Source organism: Chenopodium album, chromosome 13, assembly GCF_948465745.1.
Source record: "Chenopodium album chromosome 13, dcCheAlbu1.1, whole genome shotgun sequence".
In the NCBI taxonomy this organism is placed as follows: Eukaryota; Viridiplantae; Streptophyta; class Magnoliopsida; order Caryophyllales; family Amaranthaceae; genus Chenopodium; species Chenopodium album.
The window spans coordinates 5,137,482-5,162,254 of NC_137846.1; the positions used below are offsets into that span (position 1 = coordinate 5,137,482).

Here is a 24,773-nt window from a genome sequence, read left to right on the forward strand (position 1 = left end):
AGCTCTACCTAGTTGGAGGTGAGTTTGAGAATGAGAGAAGTGCGTAATGTGAATATTAATGTTTCTTTCAGAATGAGCGTCTCCTTTTGGGTTAAATTCAACTATTTTTAAAGTTGATTGTGAGAGGAAAATTAAGATAGTGACTTACTCTATTCTCCATTTACATGTTTTAAAATTCCCATCTTTTTTTTTCTTCAACTTGTTCTCATGGCTTGTCCTTGTTACAATTGAAAATAAATATTTGATCTATTAACTTATTAAGATAAAAAAACTGTACTATGCAAAATTGTAGCAAAACTGTGATAGATATGACATGTAAAATCTAAAGTCTAATAGACGCACTTAAAGGTATAAAACTCTCAATTAACATAATAATGATTCGTGAAAAGAGATTAGATTAGATTTAGATTTACCTACATATATAAGCGCATTATCCCTTTGTAGTCACATCACTCAAAAACTAGTAAATTCACATAAATTTGTCAATGTTATAATTCACTTTTTTACCAATACATCAGATTCTAAAAACTGGGTCCTGATAACGCGACATATGATGTGAATACTAATCCTCCTTTTCATTGGGCCGCTTAATTTTAATTTTCTTTTTAGATGTTCATTATGATAATGTACAAGCATTTGATGAAAAAAACTATACATAATCCTTGAATGGGTGTCTATCATTGTCCCTCATGGATGAGATAGTTTTCACCCTTTTGACAGCCTTTCTTCCCCAAGTTCCTCTTTGGCTGATTTCAATACAGAAATGTCAATTTTTTACCTTTTCTCACTCCAAATGAATGAGAACTCATAGTCATGTTAATACCCACAAAAAAAAAAAAAAAAAAAAAAAAAAGATTCATGGAATTATTTTTACTTGATCAAAGACAAGGCCTTTTCATCCCAATAGAAAAAAATAATCATGTATTCAAACTTTTTGGCCCTTGCTAGTTAAGTAAGTAAACAGGACAATGACCATAAATTTGATAACAACCACTAAATTTTCTACTCACATGATTTTCTTTATTTTTTATTATCACTATAGGAAATTTCTCTTCAATTGTTTATTTGTGTGCTAAAACAATCTTTTTGTTGTTTCCACCATTATTGAATTAATTTTAAAATAACCATGCTTTCTATAGAGATATGCAGTTTAACTTTGTTTAATAAATTACGAGTATTATTTATTTGACAACATGCGTGTAAGTCCAAATACATTTAAATTTTATTATTTTACATTATTATAGGAGTTAATATGAAAATTATTCTCGAAATGAGCTATTAAACCCAAACAAAATAAACATTTCAACTAGTTGAAAATTATGAAAGAGAGGGATTCACTATTATTCTCACTTCACCCATTTACTTCCTAGATTTTCAACACCTTTCCAAACATGGAACTATCACATGAATCACTCTATTCCCTTAAGATTTTAACCTTAAATTTTGAAATATTTTCCCTACTAGTGAATTGTACATCTCTGACCTCTGTCCTTTAAGAAGTTTTTACTTTGAATTTTATATCAAACGACTCTGACTATTTATAGAAAAAACTTAACACATAATATTAATTTAATGATTAAATTCATATTTGCATATATTTTCACAATAAACTTGTGCAGAATTAAGGGTCAATCTGACAAGATACGTAATTGAGGGTCAATCTAACAAGATACGTAAATATCACTATAATAATTTAATTTCAAATAAAAAAAATGACAACTAAATCCGAACAAATTCCAACCGTAGTCCATGGCTTACAAAAATATCAATTCAAGTACATTTAGCTTTCAAAAACAATGGATACATACGTGGACATGGGTTTAAATTTTCCCTCATGTACATGACATGTACATACTTTGTATCTTTTCTTTTGGCCCTCAGGGTATAGGGAAGAAACAATAGTGTCCTCTACCCCTTCGTATTCATGATGCTGATACTTCTAGGACAGAGGAAGGAAACTTCCAAATTATAATTATGTTAAGCACAAAACAACATACGCTTCTAGCAAGAAATTTTGATCAAATATAAACTTATGGGGTCCTAATATATTATACTTGTTTCCATGTGAAATGTCTTTTTTACCCTTACCCCTTTGGATAACCGTGCTACATATCTCATTGCCTCATATTGTTTGCATCATTTACCTTTTTACGGTGTCTTTAAAAAATTGTGTTTCACTATTATAAGCTGAGTGTTTAAAAATTAAAGTAAAAGTTAATGATTAAAATTATATATGTTCAACAGTCATATATAATAAAATCTCAAATAGATGTATTTCATCTATACCAATAAAATTCACAATCAAAGCTTTTGAACCAAAGAATAAGGAACAAAAGAGTATCTAACAAAATTACAAAGGAATTGCTTGTACCTTATAAACAATTATTATTTGTTATTATTATTATTTGCAAGAAAAATCAACCTTTCTCCCTTGGGATGTCAATGGGACAGGACAGATCGAATGTTAATTAGCCTTCCCATCCGATCTCCATCACTACCTAACATCCCCATCACATCCCCGTGGCAGGTCCAATTATATTCATCTCCATCCTCGCTTTGACAGGTACAATTTCAAAATCATCCTTGCCCTGATAGGTCTCCTACTTAACTCGCTCCACTGACATCCCTACTCCACCACTTAAAAAGTAGAAGAAAAAAAAAGGTGGAATCTTATCTATATGCATGTCTCCCTTTTGCATATAGGATTGCATCATGCAGTATAATATGTCATGTCTATATTTGTCATATACACTCTTTTTACCAATCTTATGCTTCATCATCATACCATTTTTAGGGGCAGCAAAGTATTGTAATTTTCATGCATGCTATACTATGCTATGCTAACAATGCGACTAGAGTCCACTAGACACATTTGCATATCAAAATATCATGCTTGTGTTAAAAAGTCAAGTGATTACATTTGTACCCAGCTAGCTAAACTAGTCAAGTCATCAATTGGTCAAATAGGATTAGTTTTGGATTTAGATTTGAATTCAATATACATCAATTGTTTTTCAAATAATCATCATCTATGGTTAATTTATTTTTGAATTTCAACATATAAATTAAAATTACTTTGAGTCGGATTCATTTTAAATAAATGTGTTCTAGGTTCAAAATATTCAAGCGAATAATTAGATTTTCAGTTCAGGTCAACTTTTAAGAAGTCTACTTGTATCTAGGAATGAAAAGATGGTAGTGGTAGCTTTGTTTCAAGAACTTTATGAAGACAAGGAAGACCTACTTCTTTCTGGATGACTAATGTGTAATAGTATAGCTAGGTTTTATGTAAAAAGCTTTGAAAGAACTTTCTAGCCTATTGGGGGGCCAATTACAGGATTAAATGTTGGTATTTATAATCTCTTGTTCCCCATTAATGATTTATGATATGAAGATGTTTTATTACACAAGGTTGTGATTAAAACACGCACGTCTCAATTAGATATTAATCGAATACTATGAAAGGATTTACTTGCTAATTGCAACTTGATGCAACAAAGATCTTGACTATCTAAATTGAGGATCTTTAAAGTTGCTGTAAATCTCTATTGTATGGTATCATGCACAGTTAATAGTGAAAGGAATATATATATATATATATATATATATATATATATATATATATATATATATATATATATATATATATATATATATATATATATATATATATATATACACACACACACATTCATGATGATTCACTCACAAATTTTTAAATGTCCTATTGTAATATTATTGTCGAATTGTCCATTCGTTCAGAATTAGTTGTCACGTTAGTACTTATTTTGAACCCGATCGAATAGAGTTGGTATATATACATGATTTTATAACATTTTTAAATTTTTTTGTATGATAAGGAGGACTTACCCTCGTGATTTTTCGATCCTATATATGCCGACCAATTAAGTACTTAAGAGCAAATGAAAAGGTAAGGAAATCTCTACCAAACCATCCACACTTTACAAGATTCAAGCCATGACTCATACCTCAAACCCCTTTTTTTAAGGCGAAACCCCATAGCTCAGAGTTATGGGGTAAAAGTTTTACCAATTGAGTCCAGCATCATATATCAACATCTTATTAGTAGTAGAATAAGTCTTATACAACATCATATTAGTATATGATTTTATTGGTTATTCACAATGCCTTTCAAAATTAATTAGACTAATAATAATAATAATTAACAAATTTAGATATCCTTTTGACCTTATTGTACGGATCATGTAACATATACTCGTACAAGTTTTAAGTTTATGTGGCCAATACTCGATACTCAACTTCTTTCTAAACAAGGACATTGCAAATTTGATTGAATGCATGCATTTATATGAAGAATATGACCCCATTAACCTTCAAGCTAAGGACCACAATGCAACTCAATTGTAATCCCTCCAATCAAATAGAGAAAGCAAATTTCAATGTCATTTAGCAAGTTATCTATGTCCTATATACAAATTGACTATTGATCGGGTGTCAACAAAGTTGTATTAATTTATATTAAATAATTTTCTATATCTACTTATTTTTTTGGATCTAACGTACGTACTATACACAATAATTAGACAATTACTAACCCTAATAAATTAAAGAATACGTTTTCAATAATTTATAAGTTTGTAATTAATGTTAGAAATTAAACCTAGCTAACTAAGTCCATTTGTTCTTAGTTTGAATTTACTAATTTAAATCATTATTCTAATTGAAATTGATTAATATTAATTTCACCTATAAATAATAATAAACTTTACTTGAAAACCAAAAACCGTACTTTGATCTTTGTTACTCCCTAATTTCTTAAATTACACATGTTAAATAAAATTCTCCTAACAATTATATTCCATCAAAAAATTACTTATAACACAAATTAATATAGCAAAAATATATACGACACACAATTTTATTTTGTTTTTACACAGTAATTTAAAATACAAGAGGTGTCCCTCCTATCATAGAAAGAGTGGATGAAGATCGAAATCAGGTCATTCCTAGGGAGATGGAGGGAGAAATCGCCCCTCCACTCCATGATCCACAACGAGTACACAATTTAGGGTCTGTTTTGATTTACTGAACTGAGCAGAAGTAAACTGAATGGAGTTGAACTGAACTGAATTGTTTATGAGAGAAGGAAATTAAGAACTAAAGTGAACTGATTGAAGTTGAAGTGAACTGATTGAAGTTGAAGTGAACTGTCTAAGGACCCCAAATGAAAAAGCTGAAAATGAGAAAATAAGGGTAACACCCCCATAATAAGGTCACAAAATAGAGGCGGTTCCGTACATGAAATTGACAAAAGAAGAAGGAATAGAGAGGAGAGAGAATATGATGGCTAAGTTGAGGATGTCCCTTTCATTTAAGGCCATGGGGTCATTAGTCATACCTCACTTTTGGGCTTTCAACTTATGTATGCCCACGTGCACCCACATACACCAAGTCCCATTAAAAAAAAAATTAAAAAAAAAAATTATTATTATTATTTCATGCATAAAAACCATATAATAAAAAATTTAATACAAAGTTTTTTTTTTTTTTTTCTTATGGGGATACCAAAATAAATAAATATTGCATGGTAAGAATATGCATGAATGTACATAAGTTTTTGTCTTTGTTGATTGAGTACCCATGTGAACCAAATTATTTGATCATACATGTTCTTTTGTTAAGGTCCTACATAAATTCAATGCAAATTTTTTTAATAAGGATAAACTATATTAATAAGAATCAAAATATATTGGTTTACTATTTTATTGGCTAGGAATTAAATGAAAGAAAATAAAAATTATTAGCTAAGGGCGGCTCTAACTCTTTTTTGGCTTTCTTCTATGACTTTGCTAGCTGTTTGTATAATTGTTAAATCTTTGAATTATCTGTCTTGTATATTCGGAAAGCTGTGAGCTTCTTCTTTTTAGTTAGTGTTGCCGGTGGCCGTTTGTGCTAGTAATTTCTAGGGGGTGTTATTGGAGAAAAGGGGGGTAGGATAGGCATGTGTAGACATAAATACTGATACGAGTATCGAGCCGGATATTAAATTATATGTAACGTCATATTTCAATATATGTTTATATGTACATTTATACTCAACATGTTCAAGATGCATTGTTGTTTTACCCTCGTGGGCCACCTCTCACACGTCAGCCACCCAACTACAAGAATCAACACTTGATAGTAAGGGATGGCGAGATAAGAACTCATGATCTCAAAATTATAAGGTGAGTCAGACACTTGCCATTTTTGATGAGGAAGGCAGGAGAAGGTTGGCAAAATGTCTTCATTGCTAGTACAAATATGGATATATGCCAAAACCCAAAAAAGATGGTGATATTTATGTTCAATTGGTCTGAGACAGTAATTCATGCATTCATTTATTCGGACATGAAACAAGCAATATATGAGGGAGAATATTTTCCTGTAAATTTTGTAAGGACTACAGACTTGGTTGGATTTTTGCCTCCACTCTAATTCAGAGTACATATTTCTGACATATCCTAATAAACACCTCTCCCCTAATAATGCAACACAATAACTAGACACAAGTTATAGGTAGTTGTTAGGGATTTAGTTACATCAAACACTAGTTCAATTTTCGCGATCTCTATGTTATGCATGTCTTTTTATGGATGTAACATCTAATTATATCGAATTCTGCTGATACATCAAAATTGCCAATTAACCACCAACTAATAGATACTTGTAATTGCAACATGTAGTTTGAACATGCCCATAAGTATACTAATTTGAAGTTGCACATAATAACGCAGTCACCCAACCAAGATTGAAAGAAAATTCAATATAATGCAATGTATCAACATCTTCCTGCTTGATCTTGATAGAAGGATCCCCTAAAGTTCTTCCCGAGCTTTTACAAGAACAGCAAAAGAGAGTATGTAGATTTAATGGCCTAAGATTTGGCCCTGAATTTCCTTTGCTGATTATGGATATTACACAACAAATTGTTGTAGTTTCAAATTCTTAATGATACAAGCTACAGATTCTGACATAATGCCTGAATTGGTTAAGTAATAAGTACTAAAACAAACTGTGGTAGAAAATATGTAGGCAATAATTCTTGGAATACAAATTGGAAAGCCAAAATTTTAGGCTCCCATAATAAAACCTTGATCTTATTGCTGATTATGAACAACGTCAAATTACAATGACGACTTCAATGAGCAGCAGCGATATCAGAAAAGAAATGTTGTAATGAATCAATAGGTAGGATGAGACTACTGGAGGAGATGAAGCTACTGGAGAAGACAAATCTGTCTCATTATCGAAATATCAAGTTGTGGCAAGTATTGTCACAAGGGTATGCACAATCAATGAATTTAATGGCTGATCGATCAAAAAACCAGTCACCAACAGCTATTGCCACAGGCTGCAAAATAAGTTTAAAAACAACACGATTTTGTAAGGTAACCAATCATTTATAAACATAAGCAAAATGAAATGACACATAAGGTTTTGAGAGTGAAAAATCAAAGGATAAACCACAATCTTTTTAATTTTCCTCGAGTTTGTAACAGTTTCTTGTTTAATCTGACAAGTCTATGGCATAAATTTTTATCTATATAGTCTGGTTACTCCGGTGTTCAATCAATACATGTCCTTGGTTGGGCTCAAAAAACCACCAAATCACTGGAAGTCTAAAAGGCAGCAATTTTACCTCTAACCAGACTAGACTGAGAGAGAGACAGATTCCACAGACCCACTAGATAATTTCACATAAATAAAGTCGAATACACTGGTTAAATGGATGATGAGCAGAAGAATGTCTTTTCAAGCAGATTTTCGGGTGGCATTAAATATTCAATGGATTTTGTATGTACAGAGGATCACGGATTGAGTTCTTGATTACTAATATACGTAGTAATGATTTAACGAATACAATATTACAACTTGGTCCGCAAAGTCAATAATTGTGGAAAGTCTACTGAGGAATTGAATATGTATGCATTTTTGTTCCATAAGGAGTACCAATAAGATAAGAGTCAAATCTTATGTTATAAAGCATGGCATCTTTTGTATTATTTTGTAATCCCTCCTTAATAATCCATCCTAAACGAGCACATGCAAGCCTTCCCCACACTCAGCCCCCACCTCTCACAGCTTGTTTTTTTCTCTCTAACACAGAAAACCAATTCATACTCCAGCAAACAAGACAAATTCAAATTATGATATGTTTTATTTTAATAACAATAAACCTTAAGAGTTTAGACTTGACCAAAAGTTTTTATTGTATACTTTTATAAACATGTCTACGTGAGTACGTGACTGCTATAACATTGGGGTGATAGTAATTATTGCTGCAAAACTGAAGAACTGAAAGATTCAGATACCTTGTTTCGGAGAACTGGGGAATCATCTGCAAACCATGTGTCCTGCCTCTCAGATTGGCAGTGAGCAAAGCATGAATTGATGAATAGCCCATTTGATCTAGACCTTGAGAAACCCTTCAGTGAATTTAGCATTTGAGTTCTGAATCCTGTAACAGTAAATTGTGATAATCCTGAGAAGACTTTCAAATAAAGAGCGGAAAAACGAGCACTGCTTAGAGTGTGCTAGAATTTACTCTGGAAAAATTGGATTTGTGATGCAGAACAACGTGCGTGGTTCATTTTGCATTGATCCCATAAGTGGTGAGGATCAGCTGTTCTTGGGGCTAAACTAGCTTGAACCTGAATCCAGTAGCGTAAAATATGTTAATTCTGTGAGTTTTGAAAAAATTGATTGACAAATTTTAGTGCTAAATACAAATTCAAGTATACAAACACAACAATCAGCACACCTGCCATGCATCATAAGCTGCATTGAGAATGAATAATGGTGTCTTGATATTCGCGATTAAATTTTGAGGAAAAATGCACTGCAAAGAGAGGCAAATAACAGGGCTTCAGGTCACAGGTGAAGAATTAGGCAAAATATTACTAGCACTATGGAGTTAAAGTTCTCATTATATCTAGCATAAAAATTGTCTGAAGAGCTTAGAAAAGGATTACCAAAGTTGGATCCATGTGGTTAGTACAAGAAGAAGGCAGATTTTTCCCAGCACCCTGCAAAGACGACAACAAAGATACATATGAGTATTAATTCATAAAATAAGTGCTTAAAAGTACAAAATCATAATATATACAACATATACTGAACAACATCAATGCCTTAAATCAACATGTTAGTTATAAAATATGGCATTCTACATATACAGCTCATCTTATATGGAATTACTTTATACTGGAAGTGCCTAAGTTGGATATATATGCTAGGACATTGGTATGAATCACATGTGTTAGTGTAGGCCAAATTTAGCCGAATTTAACGAATAAGTTCACTGGTCTAAGCACACATCACTGCCACACAAATGTCGTAGTTTCATATTTTGTAAGGCAACAAATAATAACCTCACAATCCATCCTCTGTTCCACACTTCCACCACTCCAAATTGCCATGATACAAATATCTAATTGCATACAAATTCACAAGCATAATATCTCTTGCACCAAAAACAAACCATTATATCTCGAATGGTCACTTTGGAATCAGGACAGCAGAAATGTATCCAAGTTCAATGCAAATTAGTTGATTTTCTGGTGCACTGATCTAATGAAGACTTTCATTCTTGTTTAAGTGTTTAGCTGAGCTTAAATTATCAATTGATGAAAAATCTCTATCCCTGTAACCAATGCTTGAAAAAAAATGAAATTTAGTTTCTTACCAGGTAAGTCACCACACCGTGATAAAAATCCCTCATGGTGTGTCCACCTGAGACATCCAATCTGAAAAGCCAAAATGTCAATAACATACCTAAATTATCATTTTCTTGCTGAAAATTACGGTTACTGACAATAATAGCGGTAATTTCATAAGCATAAAAAAAAGTATGAGCAACATTAACAGTTACTTACGCGTCCATAAACAATCCTGCATCACTCAGGCACTTCACTTTTGTGTGTCCAGAAAACAAGTCTCCAAACTGATCACAGTGCAATATGGATGCTAGACCCCCAGCAGAACATCCAGAAAGAAGAGCCTTATCAGCATTACGCATTCCTTTCTCCATGAATTCTTCCATGGCAACAGACCATATGCGTTGACCTCTAAAAAATAGTTGGTTGGCCTGTAAATAATAACTTATTATGATTCCCAAGCTTGACAAAACAAACGGGAAGCACTGGACACATTCTACTCCCCTGTATCCCAATCTTAGTAATCCTAAGGATATTTTTCTTTGATCTTTCACACAAAATGATTTTATGTAGCATCTTTATTTCCATTGACTCATTGTTGCGATTAATACTAGAAGGTTTGGAAAAAAAAAAAAAAAAAAAAAAAAAAAACAACAACAACTAACCTCGTCTTGGCCTTCCCCAGCAAAAGATGCACCATCACAATATCGAAGCTTTACTCTATTCCAGTTGAAAAAATCTGTACATTTGTAAGGTGGTTGAGTCACAAATGCTAAAGATCAAAGAATTCCTAAATGTTGAGGAGAAGGGGAGTTTAGCACAAGTATAGAAATGAATAAGACCTGGATTTTCCTCTGCCTTATTGCTTAATAATCCTGTAAATGCTAATTTCTTTTCCATGTATTTAGATGACCCACGTCGAGTCGTTTTCCTGTAGACACATGTTCTAACATTATTACACCAACCTCCACCCTGCACGAGATGGCAAAATTTGAAGTTAAACAACCATTAAGAGAACAGCAACAGCACCAGCTTGAAAACTAAAGCAAGCATCAAATTCAAAAACAAATGAATCCAGTTTAAAGGCAACACCTACTTACAGTGAAAGATATGGAATAAACATACATTAACGGACCAACAATTGCAGACCAAGGGTTTACCAATAATAATGAGAAAGAATCATCATAGAAACGCTTTCAAAATTTTCCTTTACTATCACAATCCACTTGTTTCTGACATATCATCTAGTCAATAATTTATTGGGAGAGCAATTTTTATATAGCCCAGAAGTATCCATATTAGTTAATCAGTCATCTTATAATCTATGTACAGGAAAATTAACAACTTTTTCATCTTTCTCAAGATGTACTCGGATACACAAAAACTAGGTTAGAGCAATAGACCATGAACATTTCTTGGTAGATATGCAACATATTCATCTAATTACTGCACACCTCTAATTGAATAAGCCAACTGTTGACCCCTGATCCATATCCACGATCCCAATGATAAGCAGGCAATGTTCCATCCAAGCAGACTGCATAAACATCACAAATTCAGGTTAAAGCATATTGTGACCAAGTGTGAAGTCCAAGCAAACTTAAATTAAACAAAAACTAAAATCAATAAACTCATCATGAATGTATTCACAAAAAGGATAAAAATGCAAACAGATAATTTATGGATGAATAGTACTATGCCATTAGGTAGCCCAAGCATAAAAAGTTGGAAAGGAGCTTTCTTAACTTCGGTGACAAAGATTGAGAACAACCACAATCATAACAGAATTGGTTAGGCTTTTTAACCTTTAACAATTAACACCATACTGGTCAACACCAGCTTAGCATTATGATAACCCAGCTTACTAAGTAACAAGGTGTAATAATTCATCAATCAATATTACTCAGACGGCTCGTTGCGACCCAATTACCCATAAACAACCCAAATTTCACTCTGCAATTCTGCAATCTTCACCAAGTACACTTCAGATTAGACCGTGCTCTTTGATTTAGTTAGAAACAAGCAGGTACTAATCCTTATCAATTGATCCACACGCATACTACTCATTGTAAGGACCGCGAATATCATAGTAATAATCATCACGGTTAATGGGAATCCTGCAGAATGGGCAACTGGATGTAGCCCATAACTCCATCTATAATAGAAACTAGACACATGAAATAAAATTTACTCCTATATGGATAAAAGGGAACATGAATGGCATATGAAGCTTATGTACATATACTATGAGGTTCATTAAATGAGTAATATTTCATGTTTCATTTATGAAGCAGTCAGACGTCAGAACATGCCATATTTTTTTATTGGCCAAGCAACCATACAATATAATCCATTGTTTCTCAACCTAGGCTATAAATTTCACTCTTTTCAAGTAATTTGTATGCTAAATAAACTTCTCACCAATCCAACAACACAAACAGAACAAATTATCTGCTCATTTCCTCCAACTTAAGTGCAAAATAAGCAAAGATCTACAATCACAACCTAAATTACCCAAGAAACGGATGCCAAGTAGCTCAGTTAGCAATAATCTAGCCGGGTTTTATCCAAACACGGAATCAAATCCCGTCTACATCACTGCCCTCTACGATTCACTCGACACCAAAAATACACAAAAGCAACAATCCCAAGCAAGATTTGAAATTCACAAAACAAAATTACAAGAAATTGAAAGAAATTAGAGTAAAAGATTATACCAGCGCCCTTGGAATCAGCTCCATGGATAAGAGTAAGAGGAACCATAAGAGGTTGAGGAGCAGCAGCAGAAACTTCATAGGACTCCAAAAATGAAATGTGACTCACATTTGCATAATCAAAACCTTCAACAAAAACCAAAAATGTTCCAAAACAAACCAAACCCAGAAAAACCCATTTCCCAAAATCCATCATTTCCCAAAGTTTTTGTTTAATTGATGGATTAAAATGTACTTGTATAACAGAATAGCTCCAATTTTTATACCCAGAAAAAGAAATCCAAAAATAATGAAATACCCAGAAATGGAAATGTATCAGAATTACAAGTATATTACAATGAATCAAAAAAAAGATTATTTCCAGATTCTGACAAGAAAATAATTGGTTTTAAGTGTGAATGTTTTTATTGAGTAGGTTTTTGAGTGAAGTAAGGAATGAATATCACATTAAAAATTAAAATAAAAAAATAAAAAATGAAAATGGGGAATCTATATAGATCCGTGTTTTAGGGTAGATTTAACTGAGAGAGTCAGACACAGAGAAAGTAATAAGCGAGGATCTTGGTACTGTTGCTACTTGCTAGTGTGTGTTTATAAATTTGCGCATGCCATAATTTATTTATTTATAACAAAATTAAAATTAGAAACCAAAAATAATAAATACAAGTACTTTACAAGTTGAAACTTGAAAGTGATTAGTTTGTCTTCTACTTTGTATAAGCGTATAAGTTAGTTTTATGGAGTAAGACCACTATAATTTCGTCACACTTTCAAATTGAAAAAGTAAATAAATTTGAGAACCAACACTTGATTAAAAAAATATATGTAGTATATACATACTTGCAAATAATACTTGTATTTCGTTTTATTTTTATTTATTGTATTTTTGTTAGTCGTAAATTAGTTGTTCTTTTGCTTTATTACCTTTGTTATTAAGATTATTAGTCACATTCATAGTATAATGTGATTACACCATGTAATCTTACTAGTTAAGTTTACCAATAATTTATTTTTATTTTTTTGGTGTAAAAAGCGTCCTTTGTTCATATCATACGGCTTCTCATGAGATTTATATTAGCTCACCTCAAAACATTTTGAAACTAAAGCTTTGTTGTTGTTGTCGTAAAAAATGTAACAATAAATTTAATACGTGACTAAAATAATTGTGAATTGAAAGGAGATCGAAAAATAAATAAATATAATATAGGGCTTGTTTGGTAAATGGCTTTTGATTGGCTTTTTTATTGGCTTTTGGCTTTTTCATTTGGTCAAACATCCAAAATTTGTGTTTGGTAAATGGCTTTTTCAACCAGCTGAAAAGCTGGCTTTTAAGCCAAAATGAAAAAGCTACTTGGAGTAGCTTTTGGCTTTTAGCTACCTAAGTTACTAATAACATCCAACATCCAATTTTACCAAACATGTTTTTAGACTAATAAAAAGTCAAACAGCCAACAAAACAGCCAATACAAACAGTCAGTCAAACTAGCCAATCAAATTAGCCGACTGCCAACAGCCAGCAGCCAATTGCCAAACAAGGCCATAGGTAATTTTAAAATGCACTCGATTCTATCATTTTGAGGCTACGGCTTTGTACAAGGTGTATCGTTGTTGTGGTGGGTATTGTTGGATGTTACCCGTAGATCACGCAACGAATGTAGAGTTTAGTTAAGTAGAACTAATGGTGGAAAGTTCACTAGTACACTAGTAATGCTAGTATCACTCATCGTTGACACCTGTAAGTGACTGTCATAATCGTTGCCGTTGGTGTTGGATTGTTTGATTTTGATCGACGTCAGAATTTCGTTTACGCAAATTTTTCTTAAACGAAGTGTCACAGACACATTTTCTGTATGACAGAAATAAATTTATTCAATTATTTGATTTGAATCATAAATGATGGGGTATTTAATCCAATTAATTTTAGCCACTTGATAAAAATAAACTACAAATCGAATTTGCCTTTCTTTTTTAGATAAGTTGTTATTTCAATAATTTAGTCAATTAAAAGAATGATATTTCTAATGCATGCCCATAAAGGGATAAACACTAAAGCCCCGTTTACTTTACCTTATTTTTATTGAACTGAAATTATTTTTGCTGAACTGAAATTATTTATACTGAACTGAATTTATTTTTAATGATTGAAATTATTTTTACTGTATATTATTTTTTATGGTGAAGTGAACAGGGCCTAAATAACACGAGATTTTTATTTGGTTTTGATTAATTTTTGACATGCTTAAATCTTAAGGTACAAAACTACATTAGTATCTCCATTATTTTCTACATATAATCTGTCCCTAATAAACTTTGATACACTATATTTTTAGGATTTTTTTAAAAGAAATATTTTGAGATTTTAATCATTTTATGAATATCTCAATAATTTATCACTATGATCTTTTTCTAAAATCATACAAATATACAATAAATATTTTAGATTATCTCAAATAGTTACTAATATTTCTCCCTAATAACCCTTCATTTATTTTTAATTTTTTTACAACATCTTTTTCCTATTAGTATAATGTGAATTACAAAGTATAAGCTTTGCTTTGCTTTAACAAGTGTTTCTGTTTATTTGTCCCCATTAAATAAAGTTAAATTTTCTAAATTTTGGTTGGGTAAAGTTTATAGGCGAAAACATTCGTGTGATCCAACACAATACACATGAAAGTAAATTAGTAAATTCGACGATCATATCATGTATAATACGACTATATAAACCAAACACAAAGGGACGACTTAGAAAGAAAACGGGAGTAGACATGCCAGTCAGCTATAGGACTATACAGAGTGCGGTTTAGACCGCAGCAAACCGCAAACCAAATCGCAATTTTGCGGTTTGATTTTTATGTTTTCCAAACCTTTTTATGCGGTTTGGTTTGGGTTTCTAAAAAAATATAACCAAATTAAACCGTAATTTTACGGTTTGTGGTTTAAACCGCAAACCACAAAACTGCAAACCGCAAATATAAACCGCATTTTTATATGAAGTATAATACAATGATATATCATATGGTAGAAACGTAAGATTTTCTCTTGTAACAAAAAATATTTCTCTTTTATTTTTATAAATGTTAAAATAATAAACTAAGGTTTATCACTCAATTGATCACCTTACTCCACTTTCTCTCTCTTCTAATTTGTTGCCTCCGTTCCTCCAACCCTCCATGCGTCTACAGCCTCTAGCCCTCCATTACTAGAAGTTTGAAGTTACAAATCCACAAGATCCACTTTCTCTTTCTTCTCATTGATATGTTTTTTATTTCTTTGCTACTTTTTAGTGGGTATGCTTAATTATTCGGGGTTAATTTGTTGTAAGAATTGCAAGTTACAAATTTCTCTTGTTTTATTTTGGGGAAAATTAAAATTTTCCAACGAAGTATAGAATTTGGGGTTTTTTAGGGAATAATTTAGTGGGTATGCTTAATTGTATGTTCGATGGTTAGTAGTTTAATTTGTTGTACGGATTTTCAATTATATGTCAGATTCTCAACTTATTAGTTTAATTGTATGTCAGATTATCAATTAATTAGTTCAATTAATAGTATGATTATACCCTTTTTCGATTAGATTTTGTATAATCATAACCGTTTGTTTTACTTTTAAATGCTTTTGAAATTAGTTGTGTACCGTAGTACATTCTCAAATTTTGAGTGTTTGATTGTAAAAGTACAAGTTGAAAGTTATATTCATTGTTGATTGTTGTTTGTAGTGCTGTCAAATTTCAAACCGAAACCGTTTAACTGCCCGAAACAAACCGACCCAAATGAGAACCGAATCAATTAAAAACCGTTTTTTTGAAACCGAAAACCAACCCGAACCGTATGTGAATGAACCCGAAACCGAACCGATCCGAATAACGTTACACCGTATAAGAACCGAACCCGTTAATGAACCGAACCAGTTTCAAACCGAATTGAAATCAAACCGAACCGAAAAAGAACCGAACTGTTTCTAACCCGGAACCGCTTTCAACCCGAAACCGTTTGAATCGGGATAAAACCGTTTACACTGAACCGTTAACAACCCGCGACCCGTTTGCACCGAACTGTATATAAACCGAACCGCTTGCAAACCGAATCGTTTATGAACCGGACCGCTTATAAACTAATCGGCTACAAACTGCTTACTATATAGAGAATATCAAAATCAAGTTAAAAGGTGTTTTAAATGAAATTTAATTATCATAGTACAAAAATTCTTCCTGCCAAATTAATATTTATTGAAAATTTATTATCATAGTATAAAATATCTTCCTCCCAAATTATTATCAAAGTATAAAATATCTTCCTGCCACTAAAAATCCTCCTGCCATAAAATAAACCAAAAAAGAATCGAACCAGTTATAAACTGAACCGAAAAAGAACCGAACCAATTATAAACTGAACCGAAAAAGAACCGAACTAGTTATAAACTGAACCAAAAAAGAACCGAACTGTTTCTAACCCGAAACCGTTTCCAACTCGAAACTGTTTGAATCGGGATAAAAACCGTTTACACCGAACCGTTAACAAACTGCAACCCGTCTGCACCGAACCGTTTACTACCCGAACTGTTTACAACCCGAACCGAATTAAAACCGCTCAAGAATAAACCGAAATCGAATTGAACCGATAACTATTTAAACCGAACTAGAACCAACCCGCGAGACACTTAAACCGATTTCAAACTGACCCGATTTAACACCGAACCGATTTCAAACCGAACCGAAACCGAACTGTCAAACCGTTTTGACAGTGCTAGTTGTTTGTTATTGTAGCTGATAAGTTGCTATTAGTTAAATAAATTTGAGGAGGTGTTTTTTTTTTTCTCTCTTTGAAAAATTGCGGTTAAACCACAAATCGCACCGCAATATAAATTGCGGTTTGGTTAAGAATGCGGTTTGGAAAAAATCAAAACCGCATAATTGCGGTTTGGTGCGGTTTTACCCCAAACCGCACCAAACTAAACTGTGTTCAGCCCTAGTCAGCTAGTGTTATTTACTCATATAAACAGTTTAAGAAGGTGACATCCACTCGAAAACTTTAAAAGAAGATAGGTATCTTTATCTAAAAGGTATTCTTCAAATTGTAGTCTTTAGCTTGAGGTTTCCGTCTAGTGCGTGACACAAGTACACAACTTGTGAATCCTTGCCTTTAATTTACTAGTGCATATTAATTAATTTTAGGTTTGGTATTTCTTTATTAAAGGAGTCAATATATTTGCCTATTTGGCATGCACTTCACAATATCATAATGAATCTTGCCCACCAACAATAAGTATAATTATTATATAATAATGACAATAACTTAGCTATAAACCCGTGAATTAAAACTTGTATGTGCTTATCAATTTGCATATGCCAAAGTGGATCATATAATTAATTAATTAATTAGAATAATCCTGATTTGTTGGCTAATAAGTATAGAAATTGTCAGTTGATTAGGTGGTATATAGCTTATATTAAAGGATATTGGTAGATCGAATAAGGGATGAATTAATATATGTTGTAGACCTCATTTTGACCCTTGTTTTCCATAGTATAATTGATTTTGTACCTAAGCTTGAATTGCACATGCAATAAATCTTTCGTGCTTTGGGTTTGAAAACTTTGAATGTATGTACAACCTCAACTTAAGCCTTATGATTGACTATTGTTTTAGCTTAAAATGTATTGAAACTTTGAAAGTACTGGCTAGTACCAGCTAATTTTGACTTATAAACTCAATGTATATACTATACGGAGTATAATCTCTTGTTTTAAAATTTCTCACAACTCATTTCGGACTGTTTCTTAACATTTCTTATACGAAGTATATATGACACATTAATAATTTCAACAATAATGAGAAATATAATGATAATATTAAAATATATTTTAGTGACTAGGGATAATATTATCAATATTAGCGTAGTGCCAATAAAATTTTGAACAGTCTAAAAAAATCTACATTATGTAGTTTAATATTTAGAGCTAGCATGGGTAAGGGTGAGGCTGAAGGCCAAGGGGGTACCATTCAAAGGTATTTCAATGTTTTTCGTTGTGATTGTCGTCCTATTGTTAGTACGAATGATTAAACTCGTTTATATCGAGCATCGACAAGTTGGTGTCTTGAACCTAAGCTAGTTCAGCATCTCCCATGTGCATGCAGACTTGATTAGCTATACAAGGTATTTTGCGTCTCCGACTAAACAATTCATATTGCATATTAGAAGTGATGATAAACATGTGTAGGGTGGTTGATCGCACAGTATCCCTAGATAAAGCTAGTATAGAAGGACCATGTTTTATACTCTATCACATAGTTTTTGAAATTGACTTCTACAAAGTAAAAAAGAAAACTAGCTAATCAATAATCTATTCTTCAAACTTATCACAAAATTCATAATTTCATAAAATATTTTATGAGATTGATATGAAGATTAAGAGACCCTTCTCTCTAAATGTGCCTCCTTTGTTTGTTTGTTTGATTTTTTTATAACACTTAGAAATTCACAAATTATTTTTGTTGATTTATGTCAAGGAAAAATATCATCATGTATGCCTTAACTTATGTTGTACTTTTCAAATTTTAAGAGCTTGTTTGACATTATTTTTTGTTTTCAGTTTTCTTTTTTTTTTTTTAAAAAAAAAAACCTAAAACAGGAAACAAGAAAAAGGAGTTTCCACTTTTTTGTTGTCAGTTTTCAAAATTATCATGACTGTAACAAGTTTAACTAATTTTTGATTCATTATATGACATATATCATATTATTTTAAAAAAACAAAAAACAGAAAACCACAGCGATATCAAACGAATCCTTAGTTATTGATTATAATTGATATTAACAAAAGTGAAAACGGAAATGTTTAATCTAAAATGAAGGTGTAGCTACAAGTCTACAATACATCAAAATACTACGTATTATCCATTGTTTTAAAAAATTACGTAGTATCAAATACCAAGTTCATTTCTTACATTTGCATTCTAAAATTTATCAAATTTTGTAATTGGGCTTCGTCAGTGGCCCAACTAATTACATTTCATTTTCTGGGCGATTTGGACCTTCATAGTTCATACTGATGTATGGGTCAGCTTATTGTTCAAGCCTTTGCATCACTCTACTACAACTTGGCAACTCTTTTTACTAGTATGTTGAATTCTGATTGGCTAGTATTCATCATATGCATGACTTTCTTGACGTATTTTAAAATAGTTTTTAATACGAAGCAATAAATAAACACTACGAGTACATATATGTAATTAATATTTGTGGACTAATTATACTAGTGCAATACATGTTTTTTAAACATTAAATCTGTTATATAATTGGTAAGACTATTTATTATCCCCTAATTCCCTAGCTTATGAGCTATATGACACCGTTCATCCTTTTATATGGATTTGATTTAACTTATAGAGTATTACTTATTACTTGAAGTAGCAGTAGCCTTTATTAAACTTGTTGATGATTATTAAACAATCTTAATAAAAAGTAAAAATAAGTTCCCATAACTTCCAATTCCGAGATGAAATATATATATATATATATATATTTTTCTTTTTGAGAACTTTTGAATTTATATTGATCATTATTGTTTCTAGTTTATGTTTTTTTTTTTTTTTTTTTTTTTTTTTTTTTTTTTTTTTTTTGCTTACCTAAGGTGTTTTGGACCTTTTTTTTTTTTTTTTACTCTGTATTATACTTACCTATATATTGTTAGTTTAAGGGTTATCGTTTACTGTGTTAAAATTTTTTAGGCAAAACTTTTGATTTTTGTATGTCTTTCAAGGTTTTATTTCTTAACTTGTTTGCATCGTCCATAATAGTTTGTTGTTGGTTAATTTAATTTTCGATTTTTCAAACCAAACTTTGTATTTTGTATTTTTGGTTGATTCTTTTTTCCTATTTCTTTAAAAGAAAAATGGGTGGTGAGAGTTGTGAATTTTCACTTGATCATATCAAAACAATATATAGTCAAATAATTTCAGTTCAATAAAAATAATTTTAAGCTCAGTTCAGTAAAAATAATTTCATTTAAATAAAAATCAGTAATTTTAAAAAGAAATATAAGAGAGATTCATTGAAAATAATTTTTGTTCATTAAAAATAATTTCAATTTAGTATAAATAATTTAAGTTCATCAAAAGTAATTTCACTTAGCAAAACAGGGTCTTATCCTACATTCCTACATACAAGATTAAATAAATCATATGACTTTTACACTATTCACAAATTACATTTTAACAAATTTTTACGATAAAATGTAGTCAATTAGAATCTTATTTGATTCGTCCAATGTATATATATTTAATATCCACTTTTCATTTACAAATCTTGATAATTATAAATATTAATCGTTACGAGTATAATTTTGTGTTGACATGCCTGAAGAAAATGTCAACTCCAAAAGAACAGAAGAAGTAATACTTTACTTTACTTTTTTTTTTTTTTTTTTTTATGGAAACATTTTTATGTTTTTATATCTTAGATTACACTTATTTATCTTAGATACTCCCATCTTTCATAAACTTTCCATACATTTTTTTTACTCAGATAAGTCTTAACGGTCTCAATAAAGATAAAATATACGAAATATAACAAGAATAAATCGTTACCGTCAATATCTTTAGATTGAATTAGATCTGACGGTAGTAAAAAACCGCGTCATTCATCTTTTTTCCTATAATCCTATATAACCACTCTTTTATTTTTCCCTGCAACTCTTTCTCTCTCCTTCATTGAAGCGCGAATTTTGAATTCATCATACCTTTTTCTCTGCTCCATTGAAATACCTAGCTTCTGAAGTAAGTTCTTGTTTTTTTTTTTTCTTCTGATTATTTTAATCTTCGAATATCAGTTTCATGATTTAGGTTTTATCGTTGAGTTGATTATCAAATTCACATTTTCCGGTTTATCGTTAATTTGATCGTCAATTTAGGGTTTATCGTTGATTTTTATCGATTATTGTCAATTTAGGGTTTTTTTAAGGGTTTGGATTTTGGTATGCATTTTTATAGTCGAATATCAGTTTCTTTGATAGTTGATAATATGATATCGAATTTCATGATTCAGGGTTTATGATTGAATTGATCGTTAGTGTAGTCGATTTAGGGTTTTTTAAAGGTTGGATTATTGTATTTTTGTTTATAATTTCGTTGCAATTTACGTTGAAGTCTAGACATTTATGTGAATTTCGAGTCTAATTTGATGATTGAGTTAAATTTTGTTGGGCCTGTTTTTGTTGATTGCTTTGAAAAGTTGTGAATTTTTTATTTTTTTTTGTTGATGATTGAATTGGTTGATTTTCCAGATCTCATGTCTTTTGTCAATCGGGGGAGATTAAGTTTGTGGATTCTTGTGTTTCATCGTTGGCGGTTGGTTTCGTAGTTCGTAGTTTTTGGTGTTGACTAGTTAGTTGATCATCCTTTAGTTGATCACCATTTGATCATTCAAAGGTTCGGGAGAATTTGGTGGTGCTGAATTATGAAAGGATCATTAGATGTTAAGTCTTTTCCTCCAGGGGTTCGATTTCAGCCAACGAACGAGGAGTTGTTCATGTATTACCTGAAGAGGAAGGTTCTCGGTAAATCTCTGAGTGGTCCTCAGATGATTTCTGAGCTTGATGTGTATAAGTTTGAACCCTGGGATCTTCCTGAGATGGCATGTCTTAAGACTAAGGATCGGTATTGGTATTTCTTCTGCCCTCGCTTGAAGAAATACCCTACTGGAAATAGAAGTAGCAGGACTGCTATAAATGGATATTGGAAATCGACTGGAGTGGACAAGGAGGTAAAGTATGAAGAACGGTGTGTAGGAAAGATCAAGCATTTGGTATTCCACAATGGAAAGTCTCCGAATGGGGCAAGAACTAATTGGATGATGTATGAATATGTTTTGAATGATCCATTGCTTGCTGACAAAGGCGTGCCCCAGGATTCATATGCAATCTGTAAAATCTTTGAAAAGAGTGGTGCAGGACCAAAGAATGGAGAAGAATATGGTGCTCGTTTTGTGGAAGAAGAGTGGGACAGCGACTCTGATGAGCATGTGCAGGAGAGAACTCCTGGTCTAGCGTCCTGTGATATGAGTTGTGGGTGTGTTGGTACTCCTTTCACCTCTGTTGCTGCTACTGCTGCTCCTGATACGCATTATCCAAGCACCTCTGCTGTTACGAGTACTCCACACATCGCTGCTACTACTTCAAGTACCACTACTGCTGTTATGGGTATTCCTTACATCGATGCTACAACTTCAAACACCAGTACTGTTATGGGTACTCCATATGTCGCTGCTACAACTTCAAGCACCAATACTGCTGTTATGGGTATTCCTTACAACGCTGCTCCAACTTCAAGCACCACTACTTCTATGGGTACCCTGTCCCCATTCATCTCCGCTACAACTTCCTTGGACGTGCCTATTGCTGCTCCCTTGGATGTGCCTATTGCTGCTCCTTTATCCTTGGATGTGTCAGAAGAAGACGAGGTGGACAGACTTCTGCAGCATTTTACCGATGATGCAGAAGATTTCGAGGACATTTTTCTAGGATTAGAGGATTTAGACAACTCGTTCATTGAAATGAACGATCTTATTAGGCATACGAAAAACTGAAGTAGTATACAAAAGCTACATTATATTATTGTCAATTCTATACAATGCAATCCAAAATTACACGAGCTTTTATCAGAAAAAGTAATAACATTAGATGTGCCTTTGACAAGATATGTTTCTTTTTCTTCTTAGTACAAGTATATCAAATGGATACTCTTGCCTTAAGAGGATAGGGTGTAAAGCAGTAAAGGGAATACAATACAAAATATTGACTCTATTTGTATAAACTTGCTAATTTCCCCCCAAAATAAACAAATTACATATGATTTCCACTCATAGAAAAACTTGGTTCATAATGAAAACTATAGAGTAAAGAAAATATGATTCAAACCAAAAATCTAAACCACATATTCAATTTAGTTTAGATACTACGAAATAAAAGAACACAAATAATAGTGAAAAGAACATTGTCTTTAACCTTAAGAAAAACAAAAATGAAAAAAAAAGGTCAAAATAAATTAAGGAAAAGTGGAAAACCGTCTTCTTGAATAATAAGTTTGTCAATTTCATTTCTGTATTATTGCAAGTTTTTTACAATTTTTGTTTGTCCAATACAATATTGCTTGTCTTATAAACTTTTATTCCAAAAGGGTAGTTCATATTGATTGACTATATGCAACCTGAAATACGGAGTATTCATTAAACAATATACACATTGCGCAAAACATTTTTATGTGGACAATACACTAGAAATTGAATACATTCTACGAAAAATATTTTTCTTACCTTATTATAGATAAATTAAACAATTTTGGGCTTTGTAATTTGTCAATGGCCCAACCTTTGTTTGGGCCAACTGGATGGAGAAATTGCATAACTTAACAAATAAGAATACGTGGTGAGCCAACCGAGCAAATAATTACGTAGCTTCTTGTTGAAGCCTTACATCACTATATAATACTTTAATACAACTTGGCATCTCCGTTTTATGAATTTTGATTGGCCGAAGTCTCTCATTTGTATGACGTGTCACAACTTAGAAGCAAAAGTAATTTAATTAATACCAGGAGTAATATATTTTTTTTAATAAGTTGTAGACTAATTATTCTTGGGTACTTTTCAAATTTTCAATAGACAAAGAGATTATCTTATCTTTATCTTTCAACAACTGAATGAAAAATATTTTGTACTCCCTCCATTTTTATATTACATTTCTAATTTTATAATAGAAAGAAGTGAAAATGTAATTTAGCGTCGGAACTCGGAAGGAGTAATACTTTGTACTCCGTAACAATTATAACATGTCTCGTTATTAATTGAGTCGTTAATTTGCTTTAATACCAAGTGCAACTTGTATTAATGTCAGAATATGTTCAACAAATGTTGAGTACCATATACCTAATACTTCGTATAAATTATTACTAAAAGAAGTTTATACGAATAATTTGTCTTTCAGCAAATTCTAATTTCCAAATAATTTGTCTTTCTAAATTATGTTGGTCAATTCAAGGTTAATTTTGCTAGTTACTCCGTATTCGTTTCCATACGAGTATTTTTCTTTTTTGTTAATTTTAACAAAGTGTAATCGAAAGTCTGAAACATAGTAATTCTAACCGTTGTACGAGTAGATATTAGAGCACGGATTGTAATAAAATTTGATCTATGTGTTTATTTTCAATTTCAAAAGAAAAAAATGTACTCCCTTCGTACAATTTCTTCTATTTGAATATTAGTGAACGTTTTGGAGGTGTTGGATAAACTAGCTAAAAGTAGAAAGATTAAATTAAAATGAACATTAATTATACCGCTCAACGTGTGATTTTGTCATGCTTTTTCAAATTCATACCACTTTAGGTAG

At 31.7% G+C, this 24,773-nt stretch overlaps 2 protein-coding genes across 2 annotated transcripts; one reads left to right on the top strand and one right to left on the bottom strand.

Annotated features, from left to right (window-relative positions):
• Nucleotides 1-6,875: 6,875 nt before the first annotated feature.
• On the bottom strand, nt 6,876-12,968 carry LOC145576067 (pectin acetylesterase 6-like). Its single transcript, XM_081633855.1, has 11 exons — nt 12,398-12,968; nt 11,135-11,217; nt 10,523-10,652; nt 10,346-10,419; nt 9,900-10,111; nt 9,710-9,770; nt 8,997-9,050; nt 8,786-8,863; nt 8,570-8,675; nt 8,337-8,482; nt 6,876-7,375 (listed from the first exon to the last, which is right to left on the bottom strand). The coding sequence occupies exons 1-11, from the start codon at nt 12,588-12,590 to the stop codon at nt 7,268-7,270; spliced, it is 1,245 nt and encodes a 414-aa protein (XP_081489981.1). The 5' UTR covers nt 12,591-12,968; the 3' UTR covers nt 6,876-7,267.
• Nucleotides 12,969-21,189: 8,221 nt separating this feature from the next.
• LOC145575079 (NAC domain-containing protein 54-like) lies at nt 21,190-23,161 on the top strand. Its single transcript, XM_081633004.1, has one exon. The coding sequence runs from the start codon at nt 21,848-21,850 to the stop codon at nt 22,973-22,975; it is 1,128 nt and encodes a 375-aa protein (XP_081489130.1). The 5' UTR covers nt 21,190-21,847; the 3' UTR covers nt 22,976-23,161.
• Nucleotides 23,162-24,773: the final 1,612 nt, after the last annotated feature.